The 15,420-nt window shown below is 43.7% G+C and overlaps 1 protein-coding gene across 1 annotated transcript in view; it reads right to left on the bottom strand.

Annotated features, from left to right (window-relative positions):
* The window catches only part of LOC104468368 (zinc finger protein DPF3-like), an 88,562-nt gene extending 75,791 nt beyond the window's left edge, over window positions 1-12,771 (bottom strand). Inside the window, 2 exon segments of the mRNA XM_010082474.1 lie at window positions 7,362-7,469; window positions 12,618-12,771. Coding sequence (XP_010080776.1) covers window positions 7,362-7,469; window positions 12,618-12,642 — 133 coding nt within the window. The 5' untranslated portion in view covers window positions 12,643-12,771.
* Window positions 12,772-15,420: the final 2,649 nt, after the last annotated feature.

A 15,420-nucleotide genomic window follows, 5' to 3' on the forward strand; every position in this document is an offset into this window, starting at 1 on the left:
CAAGTGACACGCTTTATTCATACATTCCTTTAAATAAAAAGGTCTCCCCTACCCCTCCCAAATTCTAAAAAGATTTATTAACTGTTAGGCACTTCTGAGATAGACAAACAAGATCAATGTTTTAGCACCTGAGAGGCTGAGAGAAAAATAAATATCCCATTGTCCCTGGTGCTGTGTAGACCTGTACAGGGTACAGGTGATGCAAGCATGTGATAGCGGGGCAGGACATTAAATGCAGAGGTTGTCACCTCTGCTGCAGGCTGGCACTGGGACAAAGATATCTCACTGGAGGACTTCTACATCCTGATTCAATGTCAATGCAGAAAGGGACAGGTTCTCTGGTATTCGCAGTGCCACGTAAGAAAAGGAAGGCAAACTTTATCTGGCCAGAGATTTGGAACAGCAAAGGTCCCCATTGTAGGAAGAATTTAAGGGTGGTGGATGAGATAGAACAGAGTCTGGTTAAATGTGTGTGTAAAAGGAAGAAGCTGATTCTCAAAGAGGTGAATGAGTGAGTTCAGTTTTTGGATGAGTTTTCTCTTGGTGACAGAAGGTCACTTTTTCTAACTCAAGTCATAGCTGGATGTGTACACGTCCTGCTGTGAACAATCTGAAGGCAAGATTAGTGGAGAATTGGAGACTGCTGTTTTGGTTTAGTAGCATTGATGGACTCATCTGTAAGCTGCAGGCTCAGCTGATGAATAAACACCTACTTAAATTTAGGCCAATACTTAGGTACCTTGCTGGGTAAGAAGCCCAAAAAAAGAGAAGGCCCAGCAGAAATCAGTATTTATTTTGGTATAAATAAAAGCTAGAGTTAGTAAAAAATGAATTGCCCCCATTCACATGAGAGGTTCCCAATTTGATAGAGAAATTATAGGAAAGAAACAGTCGGGGTGTGTTCAGGGATTCCTACAGCCATGATAAATGTTTCCTTTTTCTTACACATTGAAATTTCCTATCTAGCCCCCACCCAAAAAATAAAAAAAAAAATAGAACCCAACACCTTCCAGTGTCCCTGCTCCCAGATTTGGATTCACAATATAAAGCTTCATTTTGTTCCAAAGTGCTACAGAAATGTGACATGTATAGGTACATGACAGACCAACCTCAGGATTCAGCATGGCCAAGTGAACTGAAAATTACCCACCCTCCCTGTCACAGAAAGTTAAGTATTTTTTTGCTTTCTTCTAGATGAGGTGCCAAAAATAAAAATTGATAGGAATGGGTGAAAATGACATCTGCTCTAGCTCATCCAGAAAATACAGGATCCACGTGGAACCGCTCAGTAAAATTCTTTGACGTGGGTCATGCAGCTTCTTCAAATACGAAGCTCACCACTGCCCATGGTCTGTGATGTTGAGTAATTGGACATTTGACCTCATATTTGCCTAACACTTGACCTAAATACATCGCAGGACTGTTGCTTGGGCACCACCTGCCAAAACCAAATCTCATTTCTAAGAAAAAATAATTTTAAACCAGGCTGTTCCTGCCACAGAAGAAAATCTGTTAAAAGGTTGACTCATGGAGTAGGTTCAATCCCTCTCCTACCCGAGTTTTACACCCACAGAGCTCTGTTCACTTCTGCAGAGGTAACTCCTGATTTACATCAGCTCGTGTGAACCAGAGCCCTGCCTGTGCCCCGGCAGGAGCCACGGTCCCTCTGCGCTGCTCCCTCTGCTGGGCCCCAGCACCGCAGCAGGCTCTGCACAGCATCGCCAGTCCTGCTCAACACCTGCCAGGTGCCATCAGGCTTGTGAAAAGGGGGGGAAAAAAAAATCCTAAAGTCAGTGATATTTTTAAATAGTAAAGAATACATTATAAAACATGTGGAGAGGTTTTTTTTTTTTTTAAAGCCAAAGTGATTACAAATGCAGAAGTACTGGAATGAAAAAGCAGATTTTAAATAACATTTTAATTTCAAGATTCTGGAAGGAAAACAGCTGAAGTCACAGATGTGGTTAACAGGTTATTAAACTCCATCTTACACAAGGAATCTAGACCAACTCGGAGAACAAAAGTTGCTCCTGTCTGCTGGCTGTCATGTCATATCTGCCCCAAATTAAGGTTTCATGACAGCAAATGCTTATAAAAGCCATGAACAATTAAAAAAACTAAAAGCAGCTCTACACAAAAGTATCTTTGGCAAATTCACATCTGCAGAAACCTGTCAGAAGTCTGAACGATCACTATATTGATTTTATAGCCCCCTTCAGGAATATTATATCCCATTCATCTGAATTTTACAGACGTACTCATATTTGGCAACAGAATTATTCCACCAGTTTTGATCTTAAACAGTCTTAGTGGATCTTAAAGAGGAGCCATAGGCAGGTTTTATAATATAACAGGAACCCAACCTTTAATCACAGAGACATTTCCATAGATGTTAAATAGTAGCAAAACTTTTTGTTAAGAAAAAAAGTGTCTTTCCTTGCAGCGTTCACAGTGAAACAACACTGCTGCCTGTAGTACTGAACAAGAACCAACATCTGATTGTGTAGAAATTGCTGAAATTAAAAGTGAAACTAGACAATATTAATTGGCCTACCTGAGCAAAATGATAAAAGGAAATTCTCATTAAATTAGTGGTTTGAATTATTTTTAGGCTCTAGTATCTTTGGGTGACACTAGACATAGCAACCAGGGAAAGAAAGAAGAATAAGGAACTCAGAAGAAGTGAGTTCTTTCTGTGTTCTTGGGTTTGATTTCCAGCTCTACCACAAACCTCCGATCAAACCTTCATATAAGCAGTTTATTGTCTTTATTACTTATTTCTCCATTTTGGAATCAAAGTACTTCTTTCACTATATTTTGTATGTTCAGACTGTAAGATCTGCTCTAGTATACGACTATAGCAGAGAGCATAAGAAGCCTTCACAACAATCCCCAGCATGGTGGTCTAACATGCTGATAGAGTCTCTAGATGCTATCATATAAGTGATACTGGTGCTAATTCTGTCCTTTGATTTTTAATTTCATCTTAACTTCACCTTGGTGCAGTGCCCCATCTTAAAGAGCACTGACCTCCACAGACATGCTGAGCATCTTCCACAAGAGTTGTGGGCACTCACCGCTTCCCAGAAGAAACACGGTACCTTGTACAGTCAGACACAGTCTCTACAAGGTAAATTGAGACGGTCGAAAGAGATAAAAGCTTATTGGTAAGGATTCTGTTCATTCGTCCACAAGCACACTCACAACAGATCAGGCGTTGTTTAAGTGGCATCTAAAAATCTGTTATCAATACTTGCCTCAAACGATTCTAGGATGCTTCATCATAGCAAATGAAAAATACTTTTGTTTACTTTTACCTCTTCAACAGCTGGTATAAATAAATAAATAAAAAAGTCTTTTCTGTAGTTCAGCTGAACACTAGACTGCCCAGAGATCAGTAACAGGACAGAACTGAGCACAGGCCACCAGCTCATTCTCACCAGAGCAGCAGCACACATGAACTCCAAGTGGGTGGTGGGAAGGGTGCCCCCATGAGACCTCACTGTTGGCTTTCAGTCCAAAACCAAAGGACAGCAGTGAACTGAGACAAAAAAACTTTCCAGTCATATTCTTTACACTTACACACCACGTGAAATGAAAGCTCTGTGTGTACGTATGCATCTGTTTTTAGCCATCTTGTAAAACTGAAGGAGGACACTACAATTTAAATTCCACCAGAGTTTCTGGCCATACACACCCTATCTGTTCTCATCTGCGAAGCTTGGAGAATACCTGTCAGCAGGGTTTACTGTAGGTAACACCACTTCCACAATATTGATACCTGACCCAGCACAGAATCGTGACACCACCCAGTACCACAGAAGCACTGAGGATATAGGACAGGGAGCAATTAAGATTTCAAGGAGCCTTGGGTGTTACCAGGGAGGAGAACAGCCAGCTGAGGAGCAAGTCTGGAAGCACAAGCTGCTTCCAGCCCTCCCGCCACTCCACGCTGAAGTGCCATGCAAATACCACTGCCCAGTTCTGCAGAGAATGGGGTTTGCACATAAACAGTAGTTTCATTAATATTATGAGAATATCAACATCTGGTAACTTTAGCACTCTGTGCCTAGAAAATCATGGTATTAGCAACTTGCCAACATATTGCCCATGACTGGGGATTTGTTTCAAATCTATACCACTGTCCAGAGGAGTCTTGACTGCTACACTGTGATGACTCACACACAGCTCGTAGCCATTACAAGGATGAAAACTGGGTTGCGCTTGAGCCATAATGCTTGGTTCTGATGATGTGAATGTACCACTGAAAAATGAAGGCCAGCCCACATGAAAGTACATGTCAGGAGTACTTAGTGTGATTCCTAAAGGTCTGGTAATCACATTGCCTGTACTGTCACTGAAGCAGTTCCCATAAGTAAGTTTTGGGAATACTTAAGAAACAGTACTACCATGAACATTGCCAGATACTTGATCAAACAACTCTACTAGTGCAATCCATGCACATGACTGAGTACAGTGGCAGAGGAAAACAGACATCTACAGGCTGCATCAGCAACACCTATTCCAGCGTTTTGATCTTTACAGCTTTGGCTCTAACTATTCTTAAAATCAAACACTTCCACTTGTCACCAAATAAAAGCAGCAGACCGGGACAATAAAAGCACTGTGTTCTATTAAGAAGCAAGCAGCAACTGACCTCAACAAAAACAGTATATTGCATTTGCATTTTACAAAAAAACCCATGAGACTGTTGGAGTATGATTATTTTCTTCGTTATAAAACACAAAATATGAAACTCTCACTCACGGAGCTGGGCCGTGCAATACCTAAACCTGCAAGGTACCCACACTGCAAAAGTAGGTTGTAACTACAAATACTGTGTTATTACTAAATTATTTATTATACCATTGAGCAGCCAGAAAGACAATAGTTTGACCACTTACTGACCAGCTGTTGAATTGTTTTATTGACTGAAACAAAAATCCTAGGTCTGTGTATCTCCTGAGTTAAGCAGAAGTCTTGAACTTCTGGATACAAAGCCACTCCAAAAGCCCAGATGCAGTCCAAGCAAGTATTCACATGCCCTGATGCTGATCCCGTTGACAGCTTTTGGAGCAAAGGTCCCATTCCATGTTTGTTACAGTGGCAGTCTTACTAGAAGTACTTCTAAACAGTTAACAAATGTAAAACGTAATAAAACTAAGGTTTAGCCCTAACTTGATGTTGTAGAATTGCATTGCTTGCGTATGTTATATATCATATAACCAATTCAACAGCCGCCTCTATAAAAACCAGCTACTCCTATATTAACCCAGCACACACACTCTCTAGCTGCTGAGAACAACTCCAAGCCATGACTAGGATGTCCAAGTGGAATGAAACTATGGAATATTTAGATTAGATTTTCTCAAAATTTATTTTAGATGTCCTGCAGTTGTAATTTCTATGCTTCCCAAGGGATCTTACATTGCCACATCTTTGCCCCACGCACTCATCTAACGTTTAACTGAGAAATAAAGAGGTCAGGATAAGGTAGCTTCCTAGGTTCAGCACTAGGCTTTACCACAGTGTCCTGCTCCAAAACATACCGTATTTCTGCTGTCCATAGTGCAATTTTTCTTCAACATCTTTTTCTCAAATTGTCAAAAGCTACCTTTAAATTGAGCTACAATGTTTTCCATAAGTTTTACACTTTTAAATCAGAGAAGGGAGAAATCCCATTTTTGGCTAGTGAGTCTATTCCGGATAAGCACAGACGGACTGAAATTATTTTGTGGTGTAACTGATAAGAAAAGTTAATCACTAGATAGAAATTGGTTGGAAAATAGATTTAAATGGCAGAGCAATATAACTTGCCTTATTTGGCTGCCACCGGCAATGCAACAAAAGCAGCACTCCTGAGATGCAGAAGAGATGTTTATAGTAGGGAAAACAACACAGAGACAGACATGCTGAGGTCTCTTTATCTGATAACTTTGTGGTAATTGCCTTTCATGCCCTGTGGCATGGAGGATGCACTAATTTGGCATTCAGTGAGTATAGCAAAGAAACGTACTGCAAACAAAGAAGAATCAAACTCTACACTTCTGCTTTACCTTACTAAATTACAAAGACACAGCAGTGTTTGCATCATCACAAAGTCTGAGGCAGACATTTCTGTGGGCCAACATTGTCCTGTTCCTAGAGCTCAGTCTCATTTCCAGCAGTGTAGCCTGGGTGATTTCACCAGTTCTTTCTGGTCAGCTCTGCTGTGAGGTCTGGTTCTATTTGTTGGCTAAGATTTTGCCCTTAGTTTGAAGCCCAAGTGGCTGCACGCACTTCTTCCTCTTGTCCAACTGTCCACTCACATCTCCTATACTGAAGGTAGGGAACCTTCAAGAATTTTATCAAAATCAACATGAATTTTGCCTCCGATTTTACTGGGTTTAGAACTTGTTTCTATTGCCCGTTCCTCTCTCTTCACCAACTACTGCACAGAAGCAAAGCCATCAGTATTGCTGAGTGTAGCTTGGTTCCCAGACACCTTCTTCTGTTAAACAGGTTTTTTTTTAAATATTCTTAATTTACATTTTGGGGTTTTCTCCTGTACTTTTTATACCAGCAGTGTCTCGTCTCTTAAAAACCACATACAGCTGTGAATACATGTGTTCCCTCTTTCTCATAATAGCTGACCCCAAAGACACCAAGCCTTGATTACTAACTGCAGGGAAGAATGCACAACACTATGCTCTACCTGACACAGCTGTAGCTCCTCTACGTTTGCTTTACAGCCACTTGTTTAGCATCCAGACTCGTCCCTTCACATAGTTTAATTGTGGGAGAAGAGTACCAAGGACAACAAGAATGAAAGAAGAATGGACCAAGGTACACATACAGGCATACACACTTATACAAATGTGGCATATGCTCACTGATTTTTATTATCTGCTGTTTATAATCCGGTCACACCCTTGGTCCCCAGCCCCATTATGAAAAATCTTATCAGTGTAGTGCTCCACACACACCACAGTCTTTTTCACAAAGATTAGGCAGCAGATGCTGGAGTGAGATTTTATATTAACAACACACTGAGGCAATAATTAGTAATACATTGATCCTTTATATCCTTATGCATTCGCTAACAGAGGCCAGGATTCACCCCTGCAGAAGGTAAATTCAGCTCCCACTACATTCAATACAAGCTGTACACATTTCTGTAAGGGATGAGTTGAATGCAGAGGGTTTGGGGGTTATTGTTACAGCAAATCAAGAAAGATGTAACAGATGCAAAGAGAAATGGTTGGAGAGGGGTAAAGATAAAGTCCAAGGTCTAAATGCCAGGTTTGCATGTATGCCAGCTGCTCTGCAGCGCAGGAGAGAGAGAGAGAGAGAGAGAGAAAGAGACACAAACAAATACTTACCAGGTTTAATTTCCAGCAGCTTCAGCCTGGAATCCTCCGGGGGATGCAAACGCCTCTTTTTGCGCCAGCAACGTGCTGGGTACGTGTACAGCTGACCTGGGGCCAGGCCTGAAGATTAAAGGCAAAAAATAAATATAATCACATTTCAGTTTGGAAACCATAAGCACTGTCTCTAGCATCTCTGTTCTTGCCCCTCCAGCGTCTCCTTGTTGGAGGGCTCAGTCCTGCAAAGCGTGAGGCAGAACTATGCACTCAAGGCATCCAGTGCTCCTGAGGCTCCTCAGCACCTCTTGGGATCAGGCCTACAGAGAATCTAGGAATCACTTCTACACTTCAGTCAGCTCACCGAAACCAGAGCTGCACATAAATAATTTGTGGTTTCTTCAGGGTAAATAGAATTTCAGACTCTCCCGGGTCACAGGGGTGATGCCTCCTCCACAGGCAGAGAAAGCCCCTTGGGAGAGAAGAGATGAAGTTCTAACACACAAATCAGAAGGCCCTGATGCACGGAGCAGCTCAGGAAATGTGTCTCTTCCGAGTGGGAGCAAACCAAGATCCATGAGATCTGGCTATACGGACTCTGTGTTTTTGCTTAAATTCTGGACTTTTGTTTGAAGACAGATTCTTCATTCTGGTTATCGCCTCCTCATGCCAACAGCCTGAATGAGGGAGGAGATATAATGTTTATACTACTGCATGCTCCGTTGAATCACAGTTGGCATCGCTGGCTTCTGAGCTGCCCTGGCTCTCCTGACAGACGCCCCTCAGCCAACATTCAGGCTGTGCTTTGCTCTCTCGTATTCAGAGCACAGCAGGGCTTCATGAATGCATTGCTGCTAGGGGCACAGAAGCACACTGCCAAGTGCTTCAAGGTCTCCTGAACTGCCCCAGATACTCACGACACACAGAAATACCCAGCAAGATACAGAAAATTAGAAGAATGCCATTCTCTCCCCTGCTTCCCCTGCCCTCTCCATCCACCAATTCTGCTTTGGCTCTTCTGTCCTTCTGTTGCTGTTAGGCTTGAAGGGGCTACAGAGCACGACCGCAATTCCAGACTCACTGCCCTCAGAAAACAGGTAAGACCAGAGAAGAGAGAGGACAGGAGTGGTGTTACCGTATCTGAAACTACCAACAGTGAGCAGCTGGACAACATCGAGGCGGTGCCAGTAAAGCAGAACAGCTCAAGGGCAGCAGGATGGCCCAGGAGTTCTCAGCCACCCCTCCTGAAACAGCCAGGAAAGAGTACCAGCTTGGGAACAAAACTGACTCGCTGAACCAAATGAGGATAATGAGAAAATCAATATCCTGTTACCTGGGGAGGCGGGGGGGAAAGACACAACAAAATTATTCACCTCAAGAGACTGGGCTAATCAAATTCTGCAAGAGAAGCCTACATTCCTGGTGTGAAATATTTCACCTGCTGAGAATGCCAGCTCAGACCCCAGCACTTTCCACCTACTTCCAAGCCCTGGGTGCATAAACAGAGCACCTACAGCATGCTGTCTGGGTATGGCCAAGCGATGGAGTATTCACAGAGATCCTGGCAGTTCCAGGACACAGACTGCTGCTGACCTGGGGCTTTTCACGCCCTTCTTTCATTGCTGCACAGCTTGCTGGGCATCATGCCCACCCCAAGAAGGATATATTTCAGAGTGGGGCACTTGGGGCTGGTTTAGGAATAAAAATGCAAATAACTAGCACTTCTGCAGTGTTTGGACACGCTTCTTCATGACAGTTTGCAAACATTAACCACTGCAAACAATTGCTATTATGATGAGGTGGATTGTGCCTGGCTCTGATGTGAGTCATTAAGGAGGTGGAGGCAAAAAGCCTCACCCTCTCACAGCAGGCCCTGTGCAAGAACTCACTCACAACGCTGAAAAGACAGTTGCTAGATCAAAGCAGTAGGACAGAGAATCAGCCCTCCACTGCACAGGCCTCCACAGAGGTGTCATTTGAATTAAATAAGCACCACAGCATTTGTCCCAGACAGAGAGGAGCAAGGACCTACCGAAGCTTTGGGGAGTATCTGTTAATGTGGGTTCAATTATTGAGCACTCATATATGAATTAGCAGCTCTGGATTCAGCCTGGACAGTGAAAGCCAACCACAACCGCTGAAAGCCCAACAAGAAACAAAGCAGGTATCCTTGAAAAGACAGAAGTGGAAAAGCCTCTTCCCTAGAGGACGTATAGCCCACTCCAGGTGGCAGATAGATCAATAAGAGATGGACGCTCCAACATCCATCTCTGCACCCCTTGAGGTGAGCTCTCTGTTCCTATTCAGAATACCCTTGGCCATTAATACGCAGCCACCCGATGAACTTAAAACATATACCAGAGCCTCACTTGATCCAAACCCATCAAATGCTGCCTTCGGTTCTCCACCCTGACCCCCATCTGTTGCTGTGCTGGCTCACATGAAGTGTGGATCTTTGATTATTTGCACAAAGGAGGGGCAACAAGGACGGGGTCAGTTCTGAATGCTTTGACTCTAGCCCCTCCACAGTCCATCTTGCAGTGCATGCAGAAATAATGCATCTATGGGTCTCATTGTCTTCAGTCCTGGCTCGATTGTCTCTCCCTCTGGTGCCTTATAGGGCAACCAGAGAAGGTTCCAACCATTTGCTTACAGACGAAATAGCAGAACCTGCAGTGAGTTATGTTGTTTATCTCATTAGTGTAGGAGAGTCATAACTCAAAGCTCCTGTGAAAGCCCAGGGGAGGAGGGGAAAAGAAAGGGGGAGTTTTGTGCAGTATTGTGTGAAATTAACCCTGAACTGTTTATCATGAAATGCAGTTTCCTGATTCCTTTAATAAAGAGGACAGCAAGAAACCAGGTTAATATGCTGAGATCCTGACTCTCCTCTCTGGTTTTCAAGCCCTCTGTAAGTGAAAAGAGGTCCGGGAGAAAAAAAATTTGTCTTTATACAGTTTTCAGGTTAGGGATAGTAAATGGCAGTGAACACAGCACACAAGACAGATGCCAGAGTGGTTGGCAGAGAATTTTCAGAGTGCTTCAGTATGGGCATAAGCACATTGTGTACAGCCTGAAAACAGGCATGCTAAAACTGTAAAGGGATGCTTTGACCCGCCATCATACTACAAGAAATAGATGATGCAAAGACACCCAAGGGAGCACTAAATGAGCTAATAAAAGTCAAGAAAGAGGAGAGCAAATATTGGGGAGGAGGGCTGCTTCATTTCGCACTGATTATTCTAATTCAAAATAACAAAGGCATCAGACTTGGTGGCTGATGCAGATGCAGGAGGCTTGTTTCACTTAAGACTCTCTGCAAAGAAAGTTCCACCATGAGTCCCCACTGCAGACCTGCAGGAGAAACGCCACTGCTCCCCTTTTGCAGGGTAAACTGCCAAACAGTTCACTATTAGAAGAGAGGAAAGAAAGATTTGCACAGTGAATTTGCTCAAAGTAGTCCAGATATCTTGCAGCTGAGAAAGGCAAAGCGTTAAGAACTCTTGGTTCCTGGTGTGATGCCGTAACACTGTTATGATGATTTCTTCTTTAAGTGCAGAGACACCAGTGAGACCCAAACAAGGCTATGTCTATCTTTGTAGCAGAAGCTTTTACCAAAACATTACTTGTGGATACAGTGGATGTATACCTGCTTATGATTGCATTCAGAAGGATTAAAATTAGCAACACCTTACTCATAACCAGACGTTACAAGAACAGAAATTCCTTAGGTAAATGGATTAGGAAAAAAAAGAAAAAAAAAAAAAAAAAAAAAGGAAAGCTAGTTTTGTCAAAGCATAATCTCTTAGGAATGGGGAATTTTCAGCTGCAACAAAAACCCAACTGTTGTCATGAAGCAACCTACGAAAGAAGGGTTAGCCCAGAACCTCAGACAACTCCCAGCTTGTAAACCACATTAAGCGGTCCCAGATTACCCCAGTAGTTTTGGCAGCTGAAACATTCTCAGAGTATTTTTATACACTGGTAAAACACCTGTTGTCTCCTGCACCAGAAGTGGCTGCATTTTACTATAGAAAGAGTATTCTGATAGTACTGCAAGACAATACTAAATCTACTCGGGATATTTTAGGAATAGGAGCAGTGCAAGGATCCTTCCCTCAGCATATCCTAGGAAAGGGAGAGGAGAAGTTTCAGCTAAGCACTCTTCAGAGGCGGCAATTGTTTTCTCAGTCTGCCCCCAGGAGGGCAGGGAAATATCCTATGTGTTCCTCGCGCTTCGCCTCCTGCAAACTGGCCAGTGGAGGAGGTAAGAGCAGGCTGCACCTTCCCGTAATTCCAGATCTGGACTTTTGGGTTTTTTTCAGTATGGTTTACAGGAACTGGCATGTGTGCACATCATCTTTCCAGTGACCGTGCACCCTAGCCCCTCTTTGCCTACATTCTCTGGCCTGCACTGAAGAAAAAGAAAAAAAAAAAAAAAAGGAAAAAAAAAAGAAAAAAAGAAAACTGGTTTGGTGCTAATGTCTATTCCCTGAGCTAATGGTAGGTCAGATACCAAGCTATACTCCAGCAAAATTCCCACTGGGGTTCAGGAGCACTTCTGTCTGAGTAACATCTCCAGTCTTGAACTGGTGACTGTCCTTTGCCTTTCAAACAAGGATTTCAGATGGATTTACTCTAATAAAGACTGAGCAAAGCCTACAAAAATGACAGCACTTTTCCCTTGAGCTTCACTGAGCTTTGGAGCAGGCATTAGGCAAAGCTCTTTAAGGACACACACCAACTTCTTTCTGCACCTGAGGAAACTGCAGCTCCAGAACCAATATCCAAGTAACTTTTCCAAAGCAGAACCAGGAGTTGGTATATTTCTAACTATCAGAACAACGTTCATTCCAATAACTGGACTCTCCTGTATTTTACCTCGGCTTTACATCCTTCCCAACGTAATTCCTTATTTTCAGCATTCATCTGAGAAACCCCCGCCTCCACCTCTCCACCCTGAAGATAATTCTAGTGCGACTGAGAGCGGGCATTGTGTCTTCTGCTACAGACTGGATCAATAGCATTAAAAGAGCTACAGTGATGCAGCCTTAGAAACTACCATGTCAGGCACTTCTTCGGGTAGAGAGAGAATAATTAGGATGAGGTCTCTGCAGTTACCCAAGGAAATCCCCTGCAGGCACAGCAGTTTAGGCAGCTTCTCTTCTTTCTGTGTGGCCTGCAGCAGGTCTGAGCTCCTATTAATTAAACCCCGTGAGGGCTCAGTGGCCAGCCCCCCATACCCGCACGTGCATACGCAGACACAATGCTACCAACCTGGTCCCCTGTGCCTCTTCTCCATCCAGATGTAGCAGTTGTTCTGAGCTACCCCAGTCTGCGAATCCAGGAAGGGAAGGCGGACGCTTCGTTCAGCACACAGCCGAGAGTTGTAGCTGCGACAGTGCTCAATCGCTTCTTTGTAGAACTGGTCCCCAAGTCTGCCAGAAGAGACAGGGCAGAGAGTAAGAGAGATTCCACTGCCCCCTCAAACAAGGCTAGGAAAAGGGGACATAAGGTTTGCTTTAAAGTGGACAAGCAGAAAAATTTCCCCTGAACACAAACAAAGCTTGCTGACACAGGACACTGCTGAAGCAGATCATGCAGAAAGTGCCACCAAAAGATCAAACTCTTGGGATCTGGACACAGATCTTCCCAGTAGTGGCACAGCTACTGAATGAGCAAATGGTGCAACCACGCTGGCCCATGACCCTGGGTCAAGCAACATATACACCACGGTGACCTCATTCTATTGTTTCTCTTTCCCCATAGTTTGTCCAGACAATTTGGCAAACCAGTCATTCCAATGCTATGTTACAGCAACTCCTGCAGCATATTTTAAGCAACTCAAAAGCCAGACAAGTTTAGAAGAACTTCACTCCAGCATTTCTGGTGTCAGAGAGCCCATAAGAGCAAAGGACTTAGTCCTCATATTGTGTGCTTCTGAGGCATGAGAACACACCTCTTCACAGCTAGGGTCATGTCTGCCACGGACAGACTAGACATTTTGTCATAACCCTTCCAGAGTGTTCCACAATCAAGCCTGAGGCACCAACAGCAGCAGGCTACAACAGCAACTGGTAAGATCCAGCATGGCAAATGCTGCTTTCCTCTGGGAGGAACAGTTCTAAAGACAATGTCACTTATTTCATAAATAACTATTTGTTCAAATCTTCTGTAGAACCTTCATCTTCCCTTGAGGAAGGTTTAAAACCCTGCCTGCTGGAGATTACCAAAATCCTCCCTCCAAATTTTTCTAAACAGGGAAAAGCATCAAAGTAGAGCTACCCTGAGGATACAAAGCAGCTGTCATGCTGGAGCATTGCAAAGTAGGTGGGCCATACCGCTGAACCTCATTCTTGATCTATTGTCAAGGCAAAAATTCAGTCGTGACATGAATAGCTAGGAAAGCTACCCATTAGGGATAAGTTCATTAGAAAACAGGAGTAGAGTGATACATAGCATAACTTGCTCTGACTCTGATGTTCATTAGTGTGCAAAAAGAGTATAGCATGTACAGCAAGGGAGCTGAAGGGATGCATGCACAGAGATGAAAGAGCTCCTTTTCCTGTTCTATTAGTTGTTTTCCCCACTACCCTCTTCCATAGGCACAATTGGCATTTTAAAAGTATCCTCCTTTTGCACAGTTCTGCATGTCAAATCAGTGCAAATTGCTCTGTTTTAACATCTGTGTCTTTTTTCTGACTCACGTCTTTTAAGTCACTCCTCAGTTCCAGCTCACAGCTTCCATGAGAGCTGTACGCTTTTCCCCTGGGCTGTACTGGCCCAATATCCTCTTGCTGACAGGGACCAACAGCAGAGGCTCAGGGAAGAACACAAGAGCAGGGCAAATACAGAGGGAGGTGCCTCTAGTTCCCCCTTCTCACTTCTGATCATCAGAATTCAATTTCCCCGAGTCCCAGGTTACTCAATGATGGGGACATTATGTTTAACAGACCTTGGTGAGTCTTTCTTCTGTGAAATTATCCAACTGACTCTTCAACCCACTTAATCTTTTTCATACCTAAAACATTGTAGGGTGATGAGTTCCACAGCTGAAATATGATTCACGTGACAAAAGCATTTCCTTATGCTAGTTTTAAACCATATCTCTACTATTTACAACTACAAGCCCATAAATCTCTCACAAAGCTTCCACCAGCTCATTTCTCTAACAAGCAAGGGGTGAGCCCCTGGATGAGGAGCGAGCACCATGGCTGGATGCTGGAGCCCACCAGCGTCCTGCTGCCCTCTGCCACTCTGACTTCAGAGTGTCCCCAAGGGAGAGAAGGGGCCAGTCCTCCACAAGCAGGAAGGGCACACAGGAGCACAGGAGTCAATACCTTCTTTGGCTACACAGACTTTCTAGGGGTTGTTCAGCGGTTCTGTGCGGCAGAGAACATCGGTGTGAATGCTGCAGCTCAGAGGCCTGTCCCCTGGCAGGGATCTCTGCAGGGCAGCTGAAGGAGAGAGCTCTCTGACCATACAAGCGAGCAGAGGGCAGAGCACGTACAGGGGGGTCCCTCCGGACACTGAATCCCCCGCAATGACCTCAAACCCCCTTTTGCCATGAAAACACAGAGCGGGAGTGAAGGGGAGCAGAGGAGAAAGGAAATGATAAGCTGCACTACTATACAAAGAATGTGACTAGGAAGACATGAAAGCTTATTAAAAGCTGTAATTAAAGTTGTACACTTGTGTAATCAAAGTCAGTAACAAGGAGACTCCAGGTGATCAAAGATTAACAGCTCTTTCCACAAGCACTTGAGTTTCCACAGAGCAATGTCAGATTCCCCCTCCATTAAGCCAGGGATGCTCACTAACTCCAAGGAGTTTACGGGAAGGAAGAGCACAGCTGTGTGACAACAAACTGCCACCACTGCATAGGGTTTTTTTATGCTAAAAATTACTCCAGTCACTAGAATGTGCACAGCACAAAGCATCCATGTGAACAAAAACAATACATCTCAGCAATCCAGGTATAAGATCTGGCTGGAGATAACCTCAGCTTCCACCTTCTTCTAAGACTGAAAATAACTATAAATCTTTGAATGTTAAATATTTGGCTTTAAATGGCACTGTC

This window comes from Pterocles gutturalis, unplaced genomic scaffold (assembly GCF_000699245.1).
Source record: "Pterocles gutturalis isolate BGI_N339 unplaced genomic scaffold, ASM69924v1 scaffold34104, whole genome shotgun sequence".
Classification (NCBI taxonomy): Eukaryota; Metazoa; Chordata; class Aves; order Pterocliformes; family Pteroclidae; genus Pterocles; species Pterocles gutturalis.